The sequence below is a fragment of the Vicugna pacos genome, chromosome 15 (genome assembly GCF_048564905.1).
Source record: "Vicugna pacos chromosome 15, VicPac4, whole genome shotgun sequence".
Classification (NCBI taxonomy): Eukaryota; Metazoa; Chordata; class Mammalia; order Artiodactyla; family Camelidae; genus Vicugna; species Vicugna pacos.
The window spans coordinates 33,690,891-33,709,341 of record NC_133001.1 but is presented as its reverse complement, the minus strand read 5'-3'; the positions used below and the strand labels follow the sequence as shown (position 1 = coordinate 33,709,341).

Here is an 18,451-nt window from a genome sequence, read left to right as displayed (position 1 = left end):
AAACAAGCAACCTCAAAGAAAAATGTCAACATAATGATTAAGAAATAAAAATGACAACGACTGACCTATGACTGTTGAAGCTGAATGACATTCAAAAAGTAAACGTAAGTGTGTTTGTGTGTGTGTGTGGCCTATTTCTGCAAAAAGCTTTAGTCTCTACTCAACCTTCTTTAAGGGTTTGGGGTTTGAGTTTTCATTAAGGAAAGAAAGGGTGGAGAAGCAGAAAGTGGGGACAAATGCAGCAAGAAGCAGAGAATGGGAAGATGAACAAGTTTTAATAATGGCATTGTCCATCTGGGTTTCCTATCACTTGGCATCGTCAATGTTTTCTTTTCTCTGTCAGCTCTGTTACCTCCTAAGAATGACGTGGAGGGAGAGGAGTGTGAACCCTCCTGTGCAGGGACAATGGGAGATCATAAATTATTCCAGAGGCACTAAAAGGAATATAGGAATCCAAAAAAAGGATTTTAAGGATGCACAGTTTTTAAAAGAAAACTCTGATAACAACAACATGGTGGGCAATCTCTCACTATCTCTACTCCATTGTTCTTACCTGTTTCAACTAAAAAATATTCAGTAACTTGTAATATCAAATTTTTTTCTAAAGACCACAACTTTCACATATATGTGTACTTATAGCATAGGTCTTTTATAGTATATTTTACAGCATATTTATATTTTTTATTTTATAGCATATTTATAGTCATGTCATGTATCATGACACCTCAAAAGACAGCTTGAAACTATGAGGCTTGAATTTTTTGAATTCCTTGGATATTAAAAATGAGGAAGAAGTTAGATGCGAGCTATTCTTCCTTTGAAAATTCAAGGCAAAAGATGTCCCTTCTTTTGGCTCCCATCACTGAAGAATTCTTGTTTTCATGAACGCTCTCTTTCTTTACCATATCTCCCCATCAGTCCCTTCAAGTCTGCTGGGCTATCACTGTGGGGCTTAGGAGTGGGAATGAGAAGCGGGGTGGGATAAGGAAGGGAATGAGACAACTGACCTTTCTACTTAAATACATTATTTCAATCGATCTGTCCAAAATCTAACTCCACATCTTGCTCTACTCAAGTTTCCCATCTCTCCAAACCAAAACTCCCCCTGTCATCAATCTAATTCACATCATTACCATTCACTCATGAACTGTTACACTATCTTTCAGATAATCTGAAATACCAGACTAAGGATTAACTACCCACCCTACATCACACCCACCTACACCCCACAGGACTAAAAAGTGGTCCCTCACTATGAACACTTCTGTTCAAACATTTTCAATGGTTCCCTTATTTCTATTATATTTAATGTATATGCAGAAGACAGTTTCTCAAGACATATTTTGGTCTCACTTACCTCTCTATAGCAAAACACCGTGACTACAAAGCACAGGCTCTGAGGCTAAGACTGCCTGAATCCAAATTCTGATGTCACCACTTACTAGATTCTGGGCCTATTCTTGACCTTTCTTTTTATGCCTCACTTTTCACATCTGAAAAATGGAAATAACAATAATGCCTACCTCATAAAGCTGTGAGGAGGACTAAAATGAAAATACCTGAAAAGTGTTTACATAAAACCATGCCTACTACATAGTAAGTACTCCATAAATGCTATTTGCTATTATTATAATGATTATTGTTATTAATATCCAATATTCTCCACTATTCTCCAATACAAATCATTTCATGCAGTCTGACCTATTTCCTGCATGATCCCTTCTCGCTTATTCCTCCTCCATTAGATCTTCATTTTGCAATATTCACCTCAACTACAATGTTGTTCCACTTCACTTATTTAAATCTAAATCATATTTTAAGGCCAAACTTTCATTCTGTTTCTTCTAAAAAGCCTTCTATTTGATGACAATAATTTTCTGATCTTCTGAACTTCTGTCAAGAATCACATAATTCAATATATAATTTTTAAATGCTACATAGTAATACTGTGATGAAATTACTTAGTACTATGCCCATACCTAGTCTGCCACTCCTTGAGAAGAAGGATCATATCCTCTGTGTCAGCCATGGTACAAAGCTCAGTACAGATGTTCAGTAAATACTCCTAGGGAACATACTAGGAGAAGGAAATGAATGACATGATCCTAGGAGGAAGTAACAAAATCAAACTCCGCAACAAGAGACTCTAGAAGATGTCACTGCCTCCTCTTACCTGCTGAATCACTTGTAAATAGAATACTCTGCCAATCATTCCAATCAGAAAACAACTCTACACACAGCAAGTACATTCTCCTAACTAAACTGAATGGACTCCCAGGCTTTATTCCCCTAGTTCTGTGCTATATCTGACTACAAATTACTACTCTTCAATAACCTCAAACTCTCTGTGTTTGAACACAGTTTCAGAGGGAAGACCACAAAAAGACACCAGGAGAAAACAGACATTTATGAGACAAGGAGAAAAGTCTCAAAAGAAACTAACCCTGCTTACACACTGATCTCGAACTTCTAGCCTCCAGAACTAGAAACTACAAGAAAGTAAATTTCTGTTGTCTGAGCCATTCAGTCTGTGATACTTTGCTTTGACAGCCCTAGCAAATACAAAACCCAGAAACAGATTCACACTTATACAGTCAAGTGATCTCTGACAAAGGAACAAAGGCAACTAGATGGGAAAAGGATGATCCTTTCAACAAATGGCACTGGAACAACTGAACATATACACACACACAAAAAAGCATCTAGACATAGACCTTACACCTCTCACAAAAATTAACTTAAACAGATCATAAATCTAAATGTAAAATGCAAAACTATAAGTGTTCAAAAAGAGAAAATCTAGGTGACCTTGGTTTGGGTTTGGCAATAGGTTTTTAGCTATAATACCAAAGGTGAGATCAATGAAAGAAATGATCATTAAGTTGGACTTCACTAAATTAAAAACTTCTGCTCTGTTAAGAGAATGAAAAGACAAGCCACAGATGGGAGAAAATATCTGCAAAACACAGATGTGATAAAGGGCTTACATCGAAAATATACAGAACTCTTAAAACTCAACCATTAGAAGACAATTCAATTTTAAAAAGGATGGAAGATCTGAACAGACACTTCACCGAACAAGATATAAAAATCACAAATAACAGCATGAAAAGATAATCACCATCAATGTCACTAGAGAACTGCAAACTAAAATGATGAGATACCACTACATATCTATCAGAATGGCCAAAATCCAAAACACGACAACACCAAATGCTCACAAGGTTATGGTACAACAGGAATGGGACTGACTGCTGGTGGGAATGCAAAATGGTACAGCTACTCTGGAAAAGAGTTTGGCGGTTTCTTACAAAGCTAAACATAGTCTTACCACACAACCCAGCAATTGCACTCCTTGGTATTTACTCAAATGAGCTGAAAAGTTATGTCTACACAAAAACCTGCTTACAGATGTTTATAGCAGGGAGGAAGAAAAAATGTCCCATAAGCATTCAAAACCAAGGGCCTGCTGCTTATTTGGCTTGGGGTTCAAATCTGCATTATCTATAAATGGTGGGAAATTCCAAGCTGAGCAATTAACCTAAAGATTAGTCTCAGACCAGTGAGACTCATTAGTCCAGACCAATGAGTCCTGATAAGAGTGAAAGCAAAACTGTTTTGGAAGGACACTCTCATAATTTGAACCACAAAAGATTCTTACAGAAATTTCAGATGAATTCAAAATTAAAATAAAAATCTAACTGCAAGTGGGAGTCTGTAAACACAACAAATCAACACACAGCAAGAATAAAAACCCTCCAAATTTGAAAAGATAGAATGGTAATTTGAAAGAGAATGTTAATAAAGTATGCTAAAATAATAAAGGTATTAAAAAGGAGTCAACTGCCAAGAACAAGAAACTATGCAAAAAGAGTAGAGAAAGAGTAAAACAGGGCCTCTAAAAATACACTTATTATAATTTAAAAAGCAATGAAACCTGGTATGGACTTAGCTGTGCCCCATCCCCTATCATCATTTCATGTACTGAAACCCTAATTCCGAGTGTGATGGTGTTTAAAGACAGGGCCTTGGGGGAGATAATTAGTTTTAGATGAGGGCATGAGGGTAGAGGCCCTCATGGTGGAATTAGTGTCCTTAGAAGAGTCACAAGAAAGCTTTGCTCACTCTCTACAATGTGAGCACACAGCAAGGAGGTAGATGAGGGCCATCTACAAGCTAAGAAGAGAGCCCTCACCAGAAACCAATCATGCTAGCACAGTTTGATATTAGACTTCTGGTCTCCAGAATTGTCAGAAAGTAAATTTCTGTTGTTTAAGCCACCCATTCTATGGCATTTTGTTTGGGCAGCCTGAGATGACTAAGACAGAATCTAACTGACTAAATCTTTAATACTCTGACCACCAAAATAAATGATAGTGATTAATTAGAACTCAATGAATAAAATTAGAATCCTTAGGACCAAAAATAAATGGAAAAGCAAGAGCTCTTCATCACAACAAAATGTCAACCAATAAAAGTAGAAGAAATTAATGGAATTAGAGAACTACCATTTTGCAACCATCATAGTATTAATTCAAGGAAGAATCATCAATGGATGTTAAAACTAATGGGTATAAGTCAAATGAGGAAGGAGATACTATACATCTCAGAGTATCTCCTTACAAATTACTTATTAATTACAAAAGGAAAAATAATAACTTCGTAGAGAAGAAACCTAGCAGATTCATGTTAACCAAGTGACCAAAACTAACATTAATAAAGGGACAAATCAACACCACATATCCCTGATATGAGTCACTGAGTACACATCATCACTTATATACCCTTCTGCCCAAAATTTGTAACCTAAATTTAACCAAAAGGAAACATCAGACATTTCAAAAATGAAGAACACTCTACAAAATAAATGACACATACTCTCCAAAAATGTCAGTGTCTAGAAACAAAGAAAAGCTTAAAAACTATTCTAGTTTAAAAGAGACTGAAAAGTCTTGGAAACTAAAAGCAACATGTTATAACCCTGGATTAGTTTCTGAAGTAAGGGAAAAAATGCTATTATGGACATTATTAAGACCATTGGTAGAACTCTGAATAAAGTCTACAGCTCAGATAATAGTATTATATTAATATTGAAAGTTCTGATTTTGATAACTATATTACGGTTTTATTTAAATGAAAGTATTTATTTTGAGAAATATGCATTGAAGTGTAGATGTTTAAAGGAGCATGACGTCTGTAATTTACTATGAAATGGCTCAGAAAAAAATAGTAATATGTATCTATATATAGAAAGAGACAAAATGATAAAGCAAATGTGGCAAAGTGTTAATAACCACCTGGTAAATCTGGGTAAGGGAATATGAGAATTCTTTATTAGTTTCCCAATTTTCCTATGAGTCTAAATTATTTCCCCAAAAACCCACTTAAAAAAAAAAAAGCAACAGGAACTTTGAACAGCAGATCAGACAGACACAATCGAATATACTGAAGATATAAACCATAATACAAGAATAAAGAGGTGAACAAATCATGATGTTGTGGGACATGAAGGAATAGAAGGATAAAGTATACGATAGGAGCTCTAAAAAGAAACAACAGAGATGCGGAATAAATAGCAATCAAAGGTATACCAGCTCAGAATTATCCAGGACTGATGAAATAAGCTACTTGTTAGGTTAAAGAAAAACAAATATTTTAATTTTAACCCACATCTAGAAACATCACTGTGAAACTGCGAGATACTAGAGTCAAAGAAAAAACATCTTAAAAGTCAATCAGAAAGAAAACACCAACTAGCTACAAAGAACAGCAAATTGATAAGACTTCTTATCATCAGCAACTGAGTATCTTCAAAGTTCTGAGAGAAAATAACTATCAATCTGGAGTTCTATACCAAATTAAATAGGATTTAAAAGTTAAGACAAATGAGAAACATTTTTGAAAAAAAGAGACTACGTTTACCTTACACAGTTGAAGGGAGGGAGGGATAGGAGGGAAAGAAGAAGGAAAAACCGTACCAATCATGCTCATCAAGAAGACAAAAACTGAAGCCAGAACGATGGAATAAGATGCCAAGAAATAGTGATGAGCAAAGAAACACTGTATGTCAGAAAACCTATACAGGTAAATGTAAAAGAGGACTGTCTGTAGAAAGCAATGATGATAAACACTCATCTGTGAGACAAAAAAAAAAAAAAAAGTAGACCCAAAATAAGAGACAACACAAAACAGGAAGGTGGTAATTGAATGGAATCATTCTCAAGTCCATGTACTGACCAGAAAAAGAAGAGAGATGTTTATTAATATTATTATACATGTTGAAATTTTAAGGTACCCACCAAAAGTATCCAAATAGTATAACTTTTAATCTAACAGAAGGGAAAGGGGGAAATAAAACTCAGAGTACCGTCCAAATAGCAACCAATCAGGTTAGAATGTTAAGACTGGCCCTAAAGAATTTCAAAAATATTATACTGTAAATCAAATTCTACATTCTCCAAGCATTGATTTGTCTGTATCCTGGATATCTGAAACATTATCTATTACATCTTGCAATTAGGACCCTTGCTTTAGTCAGAATGCTGTCTATTACCTTTTTGCTCACTGCAGTCCCACAGTTGTATGTTTATCCATTTTAATCTCTTTTGGAATGGCTCACACATGAATGAAATGAAAGGCTGTCTACCAATGGAAGTTCCTCTACAAATGAAAATCCAATTATTTCTTTAACTCCCAGGTCAAGATTCACTCTTCCAGGAAGTCTTTACCAAATTAACATGAATTCACCTTTCCCTTGAATTGAATTCTATAGTACTTATAACATGTTATTGCTCTTTTAATTGTTAAAATACTGCCTTAGAAATGTTCTTCAGATATTCCATTTAGGCATATTTTATTTCCTCAATCAGAGCATAATCTCCTCAAGATCAGAAAGAAATTCTTTAGGCTCTTCTAAACAATCAAGCACAATATGTTTTTTCACTTAAGGACAAAGCAAATATTATTTTCCATTAAAAAGCACAAAAATATGAATTTTTCAAAATATAACACACATAAACACATTTTTCTAACATATAAAAATACAAAAGGTTCTAAGGATTTTGTTTTAATCTTTACAGATAATACAGCTGAAGTGACAGCTTTTTAAATAGTCATTTCCCCTGTTTTCATTTTTGCCAATTTTTAAAGAGTCCATATGCTCAGAGCTAAAAATGTACAAGGTTAAATCAAAGGAAGTCAGACACCACTAGTATAGTGAAGACTCTAATAAAAGCTGAAAATGTAGTTCACATTACAATTCCTGTACCACCTTGAAGAAGTACTACCACATAATAGTTATCTTTACTACAATATTAGTAGAAAAGGCTAGGGATAAAATTTATAATTTAAAAAGAAAAAAGGGCAAAACATTGATAAGTTAAAGAAAATCAAAATTGATGGAGAGAAATACTGTATTCACAGATCAGAGGACTCAATGCTGTTTAGATCTCAATTTTTCACAAAATGAGCTGCAAATTCCATGTACTCCCAATAAAATCCCAATAAGTTACGTATGTGGTAAAATGTCACAAAATTATGCACAGACATAAAAAACTGAGTGCATGCAAAAAGTGGTGAAATCTAAGATCTAGTTAATTGCATTGTGCCAATCAATCTCTGGGTTTTGATAATGCACAATAGTTAGGTAAAGATGTCAGCCCTGAGGGAAGCTGGGTGTTGGGGTCCATGAGACCTCTTGGCACTCTTTTTGCGACCTCCTATGAGTTTATAATTATTTCAAAATAAAACATTTAAAACAGTCTCAGCAGGCTTTTTTATATGCCTCAAAAAGATGATTCCAAAATTTGTGTGGTAAAAAGTTAAGGACCTAGAATAGATAAAACAATCCTGAAAAAGCAGAATGAAGTTGCAGGACCCACGACCTGATTTCAAGGCTTTCTATGAAGCTACACTAAAACAGGGAGGTATTGTTGAAAGCAAGTCCAGCCAGATGGTTCAACAAAACAAAACAGAGTCCAGAATATACTCACACATGCACTGTCAACTGATTTTCATCAAAGGTACCAAGGCAATTCATTTGTGATTCATTTATATCAAGTTCTAGAAGAGTGACAGAAATCAGAACAGATTGCAATGGTGGTGGGGTACATGACTGACTGGGAAGGGACACGAGAACTTTCTGAAATTAAGGAAATGTTCTATCTTAATAAAGACCTGGGTTGCACAGCTGTTATGTGTATCAAAACTCATCTAACTGAAACACTTAAGTTCTATGCATTTCACTCTAAGTAAGCCAGAATTTAATTTCAGTATTTTGCAAAAGCACACAAATTTTGTAAAACATCTGTCTACAAAAAAAAAAAAAAATCAAAATACTAAGAGTATTTCTCTCTTGGAAGTACGATTATTGATCATATTAATTGTTTTCTTACAGTTTTCTTATTAACTTTTTTCTTTTAAAAATGTGTAAGTCATAATTAGAATAAAACAAAAGTTTTAAATTTATGCCAGAATAAAAATATCTAACTCATATTCTACTGTTTCATTCACTAATTCCTTAATCAATTACCCTCCAAATCTGTAGCATTTTTCTTCAACAGAAGAACACGTCTTCGCACGTCCTCCTGGCAACCCCTCAGTTAAGAGCTGGGAGAAAGGTACTAATCCTTATCAGTTTCTATTAGTCTTTAAGACACTGCTAAAGAACTGTTATTCTCCACAGAAAAATGAAGAAAAGTCATTATTTCTGTTTCTTTAGGGTAACCACAGCAAGTAAATAATGAAAAGAAATCTCACAGTTATCTCTTTATTTTCTAATAAAATAGCCCAACACGATCATAGCTCTCCACCTTCTCAACTTCACTGTCTTTGTAACTGATAACATTCTCCCATTATTAATTTATTTGAACAAATATTTATAAAGCACCCATTTTATGTTCCTCAATCAGGCTTAAAATTGTGAAGTCCTCTTTGAATCATCTCTCTCCATCCCTGTATTTCTTCACAAAGCCCTGTCAAATTTCTCTCCAAGATGCTTCTCATCTATTTGTTCCTTCCTTTCCATTCTGCACTACTTTTTGCCTTCTCTGACCCATCACCACTTACCTCCCCCTTAGCTTACTCCATATCATCTTCTACCACAATTCTGTGAATCCCTGGAGGTCTCCAGGATTCCTTTCTGAGGGTCTGAAAGGTCAAAACTGTTTTCATGTTATACCAAAATGTTGCTGGCCCCCCTTCCACTGTGCCAACATTTGCACTAACAGTACAAAAGCAATGGTGGTAAAACAGCTGGTGCCTTTGCACAAATCAAGGCGGCGGCCCCACAAGGTATAGCAGTCACTGTTATTCTTCATTGCCATGCCCTCACTCACTGGGGGGAAAAAAGCCAGTTTCACTTAAGAATGCCCTTATTGAAGCATAAACATTATTAGTTTTATCAAATCTTGACCCTTGAGTATTTCTCATTTTAACATTCTATTTGATGAAACGCACAAAGCACTTCTGTATACCAAACTACCCTGGTTACCTCAAAAAATAGCACATGCGATTGAGTTGCAAACTGAACTAGCCACATTTTCCATAGAACACCATTTTTACTTGAGAGAGCAACTGACAAACTGATTATTCATGTTTAGACATCTGACATTTTTTCAAAAATGAACTAAATGAATGTGTCAATTTAATGAAAAAAACCAACAGCATTTGTTGCAAGTGATGCATTGAGTACTTCCCAAGAGGAATTTGAATCTTGGAAAACTTGTATCTACCATCAATAAGACTTTTCTGATGATATGAGTGATGATTTTTGATACTGTGTAATGAAACACGGCAACTTGGGAAGATTTGGATAATTCTATGAATCTGTATTTTCCAAATGACCAATGCATGATAAAAAAAAAAGTCATACACAGGTAAAAACCATCCATTTTAAGCCCAAGAGACACCAATAATTAGCATTTAACATAACAACAGGAAAAGTTCATTGATAAGGTCTTAGATTCCACACGCAACTAACTTTTAAGAAGCTACCAATTGTCAAGTTGTAGAGAAGTATCAGAAGAGAATACCTACAACTTACCTGGAAAGGCTATTAAAATATTCTCCTTTTCCAAATACATGTGAAGACCAGATTTTCTTCACATACTTCAACCAAAACAAAATATCCCAACAGATTGAATAAAGAAACAGAATTGAAAATCTGCTGTCTATTTAACCAAATATTAAAGAGATCTGCAATGCCACTCCCCTCACTAAATTTTTTGTTTGAAAATAGTTATTTTTCATAAAAACATGATTTATGTTAACATGTAACAGGTTTCTTATTCTTTTCAATAAACTGATATTTTAAAAAAATGTCTCAGGTACAATTGCTAATATGGTTAACAGCAATAGATTTAACATAAACAACTTTGGCATTCTCAATAATTTTAAGAGCGTGAAGGGGTTCTGAAACAGTTTCTGTTTGGCAGATATTTCTGTCCTTCCTCTCTGATCCATTCTCATTATGAGCCAGAATAATTCTGGGCACTTTCAACATCATTATTTCTCATACAAAAGCCTTAGTGCTCCCAACATCCTGCTACACGATTTTAGCTGGTTTTCAAGTTCATAAATTGGCCCTGCCTTACCTAGCAAATTTTATTTTTCCATGCTCCCCAAAACAAGTTTTCCATGTTAGTTAATCCTCCCTTTTAGTCTCAAAACCCACCTGGAATGGAACCCACCAGCCCCAATCCTTCCTCTGCTTACCTCCTCTCTCTCTGCCTCCTCCAATCTAAACTTTCTCATCTTCAGGGGCTGGAGAGCAAAAAGGCCAATGCCTTGAGTATCAGGCTTAAAAGTTTATACCTTAGTCCACAGGCAATAAAGAGAAGATTCTTTGAGCAGGAGAAGGTGGATAATTTATAAGGAAAGAAACTTCTTAGCAACTCAAGTTTCTAAGAAGAGTTTAAACAAACTAAATAAACATCTTATTTGGACATACCTAAATCTGTGGTCAAATCTAAAAATTTTTCAACAGATTTTAAGGACTAAGGTATGTAATACATTATCACAATAGGAACCCAAACCTGTAATCTCAGGTCAAGGCAGCTGGAACTCTGAAACACGGCATCTTCCAGAACAAAAAAAGATTGTATTTAAAAAAAAAAGGCTAAAGTAGAAAACAAACATGATTTCATCTCTCGAAACTAAGGTCTTTTGGTATTGGTGAACAAAGTCCTCTTCCTGCCCAGAAGTCCAATTTAATCATATTTTCAAAAACCAAAAAACAGTAACGTAGTAACTACATATATTTACTAGTCACTAACGGTCTTTACTTTAAAATGACAGAGTATCCTCCCATACACACAAATTATGAATACTGCTTAATATGCAGGAGATACATTAAGCCTACTGACTTCCTTTAGGCCTGATAATAATCCATAATGCTTCATTCATTCTGTACCCACTACAGCCAGGGCTCTAGGTCAAGCCCAATGCCATCTCGGCTGTAAAACCTGCTGTGATTTCTCCCAACCAGAACCAACTATCTCCTTCCTCTGAAATCTCTAGTGAAGAGAGAAAGGCAATAAACAAATAAATATGAGCTGGTACATGCCATAATGAAAATCAGGGAGAGTAAGGCGCAGAGCTCAATTTTTTTATAAAGCTAATAAAAGTTACAGTCAGGCCTAGTCACTTGCATGGGCCTCTGTGAGTGTTGAGAGTTACTGGAACATAGAGAGTATAGGTGGGGAAGAGAAACTAGGTTGCTATCAGGAAGCATTTTATGACAGCTTTTTTGATTAAATGCCTAAAGAAAACTCACAAGAAAGGGATCTGACTCTAAGGTTACAACATCTTGTTGGGACATCTTTTCTCATTCTAACTAAATATTCATTTTCACACCAAAATTTTTATTCTGATTTATTTGTTTTCTTAATGAGGGCCCCCAAATTACTTTATAAAGTTCAGGCCTGACAAAATCTGGATCCATCCTTGGTAAAGACAAAAGGGGGAGGAGCTGTTTTTTATAGGACAATAAGAACAGGGGCGTTAAATGGTGACACTTGAGACCTGAGAGAAATGAAGATGCAAACCATACAGATATTGGGACAGGGGAATTTTCAAGCACAGACCGCAAGTGCAAAAACACTGAGGATGAAGTGTTTGAAGAGCAGAGTAGGTTAGGAGGCCAGCTGCAGGAGAAACATATAGTAATAAATACTACTACTGACAGCAATTAACAATTACTGAGTACCATGCGACAGGCACTTTCCTGAGCATCTCCATTTTACAACTGAGGAAACTGAGGCACAGAGAGAAGCATTAAGTAACTAGCTAGTGGGTGGTGAAACTAGGCAGTTTGACTCCAGATCCCGGCTCCTAAATCACTATGTTGTGCTACAGAGAAGTCAGCTGTCCACACTATGGAGTGTCAAAACCATCTCTCAGCCAGTTAAGAGATTTAATGTGCCAGAAAAGAGGAAATCAACAAGGTTTTGATCTCAGACTATGACAGCTAAAAGCAGGTTCACATTTTATGTCTCTATAAATAAAGTGCCATGTCTTGTCATTGCTACTCCTCGCACAGTCCCTGGAACCTTTCCTTTCACATTACAGCTATTCAGCATAGGATGGATGTTCAATGGACTCTCATGAGAGAATACTAACTATTCATTCTCAATATAAAATAATTAGATGTTCTTTCACAAGTAAATATATATACAAATCCAATCTTGGAGGTAAGTACCTTCTTTAGGGAATCAGATACATATCAAAGTCAGATAACCTGCTTGTTTTTTAAAGCTCTCCAGAGAAACTATCCCACAACTGTTCCACGGTCACTTTCCATCTCAAACAATTACTGATGCTCGAAAAATCTACCTTAATTTTCCTTAAATATTCAAACAATCTCTCTGAAGTCTAGGACCATTTCCTCTGGTCCCTCTAGACTTTGTCCTCCATGAAAGTAAAAATGAGCATAACCCCAGATAGATCCACGTTTCATTTTTCTTCAGTTTTTCTTTTCTAAACGCTTAAGGTCTTCATGTCCTGTCTAAGAGGTGAGGTTTCAGAACTGAGTTTTCCAGAAACGTTCTTATAAATCCTGACCATAATGAAAGAATTAGTGTTTGATGACATTAATCAGAACACTCTGAAAGATGCAGAGCTTCAAAAAAGCCAACATATAACTCACTAAATATTTGAACATACAAATTAATTTCCTGATTTCTCTGTCCAATCTCCAATATTCCTCCTGTCAGCTTTCAAGAGACTCCAAGTCTGTTTATACAGACTACCATGTGAATGCTACCTTGGAGCTTAGCCACATCACAGCATCTGCTTCAGAGGGAATGGCTTCCAAACACATGTAGATAAAATCAATACCAACATTTCCAAAGCATGTTCTACAGGCACTAGTTCTAAGGACAAGCAATTGGTATTACAGAGAAAAAGAATCCCATTGTCCATTAAGTGTGAAGTTTACCGGGTTAAGCAAAGTTTACCAGGTTTCTTTACCATAGGACTTCTGAGTCTAATACACCCTAGAACTGCTTTCCCTGGAACATCCTGGTCACACTCTGTAAAACCTACGAAGTCAAGCCCACAAATAAAAGATGATTCCAAGGCCTTAACCCTCAGTAAACAGTCAATATTGGGGCATTCAACGAAAGTGGGTCATGAGGAAAGGAATCCCTCTGGAGGACGATGTAGTCTGTGAAGAGGTCAGCTGGAGACAACGCGCTAGAACTCAAGGTGAAGCACAAGCTGGAGACATCTGGGTGTAGTTCATAGGAGCCAGGCTAAAGCCACCAGAGTAGATGACATACTCCCTTAGAAACACATTTAGACCAATCCCTCAAAACAACCTTGCCTTACCCTACCTCCAGCTTTAGTATCTTCTTCTCTTTAGGAATAAATCTAGAAACCCATCCAGACATAAAGACTGTAAGGGTGGGAATAATACAAAGTAAACTAGAAAACTGCCAGAGAAAAAACAGCACAATGCACGCGATGCTGGTAAATGTTGGTAAAGTGATACGGTATATCACTTCTCCAGAAATCTCTTTCAAATGACAAACCTATAGATTATTCATTATTTGGGGGGGGGGTCATGGATCTCTTTGTAAATGTAATGAATATCATAAGCCATCTCTTCAGAAAAACACATATACAACACTAAGCCATTAATTTCAGAGGGTTTCATGGGCCCCTGAGGCCCAACCATAGAGCTCTTCCTAGGTGTCAACTCCCAGGTCCCTAGGTAGCCCCTGCTATAGATACCTCATCTGACAGATGAAGCCCAGAGTTACATTTAAAAGTAAGATTGATTTTTCTTTTTAAACTATATTTTCATGTGCTTTAAGATGGTGCAGAGGAAATGTATATCTGCATTTTCTGGACTCAAAAAAATTAAAACTTATTTGTTGAGTAAAACTCCAGTCATTTATTTAACACCATAAACAGAAGGACATAATGAGGGTAATAATACTGCACAACAAAACAGTTCTGAGAGACTAAATGATTTTAGAAGGCCACGTAGCTAATACATTCCAGAACTTCCACATCTTAGCTCAGACTTTTTAACTAAACCATGACATTTTATATACAATAAGCATATGATTCCATTGGGTAGCATACAGTTTTCAAAGTAAAAATCCCTTAAAACACCAAACTTCTAAGAATGAGTATAAATAATTAGGTTCCTAACTTATTTAATCAGCTCACTCCATTTTTAGCACCTGAACACTGACAAATTAAGGAGCAAGCTATATACACTGGCTTTTGAAAAAAATCGTTTAATGCACTCCTTTTTGATGAACACAGTTTGTATAAATAAGAAAAATCTAAAACAGCAAAACAATTATAAAAAACTCTGTTATAGCACAAACATGATTATGTACAGACAAAAACACATACAGTTTAAGCTTTGGGTTATTTAGCAAGCAGGGGGTATGATGCCAAAAACCACATGGAGTTTCTCTGCTTTGGGCCCCTGGTATTAGAAGAGTCGCCGGCAGGGATCAAGCATCTATTATCTGATGTGCACTTGGCAGACTCTACAAAAACAGTGAGGCCTGGCCACTTGGCGGGAGATGGGTATTTTAACTACTACTTGAAGATCCACTCCTACTCAGAGTGTGACTGCAACTCGGATGCTGCACTAAGCGTGTGCCTCAGTTTCTCCACTGGAAATTTGGTAATACGTTACTTGCCCATATCCTGTCTTGAGACAAATGGCCTATTGGTTAAGAATGTACTTGCTGAAGCTAACTGGTTCACACCTTGGCTTTGCCACCTACCAACTTAGGCAAGTTACCATAACCTCTCTGTGCCTCAGTTTCTTCCACTGCAAAATGGAATTAATTACAGCATTTATATCATAGGAGTTTTGTAAGGATTAAGTAAGCTGATACGTGGAGAAGTCCTAGAGCAGTGCCTGGCAAGTAATGAGCACCCGATAAATGTTAGCTTTTATTATGATTATTTTAAACAGATGACAAGATTAATCAACTATATCTGTACTGCACCTAGATGTCCTTAGGAAATTACAGGCCTTAATTTTTTTAACTTTTTAATCATATGGCTTAACTACCAGCTGTTTTTCCTAAATATAGTAAATACATAGCCAATTATTCTTGCAAAGAACCTAAAAAGAACTTACTGCACACACTGCCACCTAAGTCTGACACATGAGCAAAGTTTCAGTTAACTTCTTGTCTAAATACAACCAGACTTCTTTAATCAATTCCAAGCTACCAGGATCCACTCACTTCAACTTTCACAATCACTACAAATTCCAAAGCACAAGAGCATAATGGTTATTCTCACAATGGCCTCCTAACTGCTCTTTACCTCTGCCCCCTCATCTCCACTTCCCACAATGCAGTAGGTAAACTTTTAAAAATTCAAATCTTGTTTCACTCTCCTACTTAAAACCCTGCAATGGCTCCCTATTGTCCTAAACATGTCTGACCTCCTTACAGTACCTAGGAGGACTGCATGATCTAGGGCCATCCTCCCTCTCTGGCTGCTCTGGCCATAGAGGTCTCCTTTCAAATCCTTACCCTGTTCCTTGGGGCCTCCAAGCCTTCACAGATCATGCTCCCTCTATCTGGAATAATTTCCTCTCCCCATTACACTAACTCCCCAGAGAAGATGAGGCTCTCCTGTTACATGCTCTCCTAACCCTAATTCTAATCTTCTCTTCTCTGCAGCACAAGATAAAACTGCATTAAAACAACTATTTAAATGCTTGTTTAATGTTGTTCTTGTCCAAAAAATATAAACAAGTAAGACTTGGCAATATGTCTGTCTTTTTTGCTGCAACCCAAGTGCTTAGATGCACAGTACCTTATACATAGGTGTGCACAAGACACCTGTACTGTCTATGGAGAAAAGTGGTGAGATAAGTGATGATGAAAAGCAAGTCATTCACAAGACTAATGCAGAATACTGGCTGCACTGTATTAAATATTTAAAGTTACCATTTGCATTACAGTGAAGTAAAAGTTAAAAATCTACTGCTTAAACGTGGGTTAAATAAAGTTAAGACAAAACTTTCCAAAGTAAAACTAAGTTTCTTCAGGCATCCTCAGGTGTTACGTGAAACAGGAGAAGTTCCACTTCAGTTACAAGTAAGAAGATACACAACCAAATCAAGACTGCTGCCACATTTGGCACTAGCCTCCTCTTCTTGGCAGTCTCTGCGAGGCCAAGAGTTGAGCTGGCCAGGGAAGCATGATTTATCTCCCACATTTAGAAGTGGTCCCTCTACAAAAGGAATGCTGTACTACCAATGGACTTTGAATTCTAACCTTGTCAAACCAGCACCTTTCCTAAGTATTCAATTTACCTAAAAAAAAAAAAAGCTGAATCCTATGTGTCACTGACAAAAACAAGTTAAATAAGGCATCATAATCCAATCTGAGTTGCAGAAAACAAATTTTCTCTTTCCTCCAAAAAAAAAAAGGAAGAAAGAAAAAGAAAAAAGAGAAAAATACTAACGAGATCTCTCTTACAGAATAAAGTCATCACTTGGAGAATTAAAAGAAACTGGTATGCGGATGTTAAGAAGAGAAAGGTTGAGGGGCTGTCAACCGAGCTTGCCAAGGGTACTACCTCTGGGCCCAGTGGGCAGCAGATGCCAACCCACCGCGGACAACCCCAAGTCGGCCTGAAGCACGCAGCTTTGACAGACGCCAGACCCCTGCGGTCCGGCTCGTCGCACTGACCCCACCAATGCAACAAACGCCGCGACCTGCCCGCGCGCTCAAGAGCAGAGTGGCCGCCACCGTTCAGTCCTTCCCGGGAGACGCGCGTCCAGGGGAGGCTCAGGTGAGGACTCCGAGGTCTCGGGGTTAAACATCTGGCCCTTTGTTCGCTGCGCGGCCGCGGAGCCCTGGGCGCCCGCCGCTCCTCCTCCCCCACAGCTCCCGGGCGCCAGCGTCTCCCACCGAGAGGCAGCGCCGACTCGGACGCCCAGGCTCCGCGGCGCCCCCGGCCCTCCCGGCGGCGGGTCAGCGCCCCGCGGCCTCGGCGGCGCGCGGCTCCTCGCCCTCACCTTGTAGACGTCGCCGTAGGTGCCGCTGCCGATGCGCTGAATCAGCTCGAAGTCCTCCTGCGGGTTCCGGCGGGACAGATCGAAGCCGGGGTTCATGGCGGGCCCCGGGTGCCCCCCGCCTCCCTCCCGGGCAGGGGAGGGGGGGCGGTCAGGGGGCCACACGGAGAGTGGGAGCCGCGGCCGGCCCCCGGCTCCCCCGGCGGTCACAATCGCTCGGCTCCACGCTGCGGCCGCCGCCGCGAACGACGATGACCGGCCTAACCGTCCCCGCCCCCAGCAGCCCGCCGCGGCGCCGAACCCGGGTCACACCCACACGGAGCGGAGAACGCTCGCAGCCCCTCGCTCGGGGTGAAACTCCAACATGGCTTCCGCCTTCGCCGCTCCTCCCCCTCCCCTTACTCCGGCTCCTCCACCCTCCTCCCCCTTTTCCCGGCTCCCGCCCGACTGCGCAGCCGCGATCCCAGAGGGAGCGCTCCCCAGCCCCGTGCGCGGCCCGCCCCGTGCGCGCTCCGGCTCCACGCGCCTGCCTGGCGAGGGCAGGCGGCCCGGCCCTAACCGGACCCCGCGGCCGCATCTTCCCGGGGCAGCGGCCCCGCGCGCGGTTGCTACGGTGCGGTGCCAGAAAAGGTTCGCCCGCTCCCGAGACCGCGCGAGAGACAGGCAGAAGGGAGCTCCTGTTCGCTTGTCACTCCCGCAACGACAAAGTTTGACGTCGCCGCATCATGTCCCCTCCTGAGCAGGTAGTATAGTTTTCATTTGCAAGACTGCCAGTGTCCCAAACTTTTTTTTTCTTAGAAGCAGGTACACACAGAGGACCCAGCGGAGTACCACAGACTTTCTGGGATTGTGGGGAAGGGGTCGTCCTGAGGAAAGCCCCTGAGGAAAGTGAACTGTGCTGGCCCCGCTCCCCGACACTCGGGCCCTTGGAGTGGACCTGTC

The 18,451-nt window shown here is 38.8% G+C and overlaps 1 protein-coding gene and 1 long non-coding RNA gene across 5 annotated transcripts in view; one reads left to right on the top strand and one right to left on the bottom strand.

Moving 5' to 3' along the window:
* MAP4K3 (mitogen-activated protein kinase kinase kinase kinase 3) overlaps window positions 1-17,879 on the bottom strand; it is a 169,049-nt gene extending 151,170 nt beyond the window's left edge. For 2 of the 3 annotated variants that reach the window (XM_072937868.1, XM_072937869.1), the window contains exon 1: window positions 17,513-17,877. In XM_072937868.1, the coding sequence (XP_072793969.1) occupies window positions 17,513-17,608 (96 nt within the window). In that variant the 5' untranslated portion in view covers window positions 17,609-17,877. Of the gene's footprint in view, window positions 1-17,512 lie in introns of all 3 variants that reach the window. The other variant, XM_072937870.1, reaches the window with a different exon arrangement.
* Window positions 17,217-18,451, top strand: part of LOC140685736 (uncharacterized) — a 173,311-nt gene continuing 172,076 nt past the window's right edge. The window contains exon 1 of one of the 2 annotated variants that reach the window (XR_012059102.1): window positions 17,217-17,286. This is a non-coding gene — a long non-coding RNA (uncharacterized lncRNA). Of the gene's footprint in view, window positions 17,287-17,994; window positions 18,253-18,451 lie in introns of those variants that run through there. The other variant, XR_012059100.1, reaches the window with a different exon arrangement.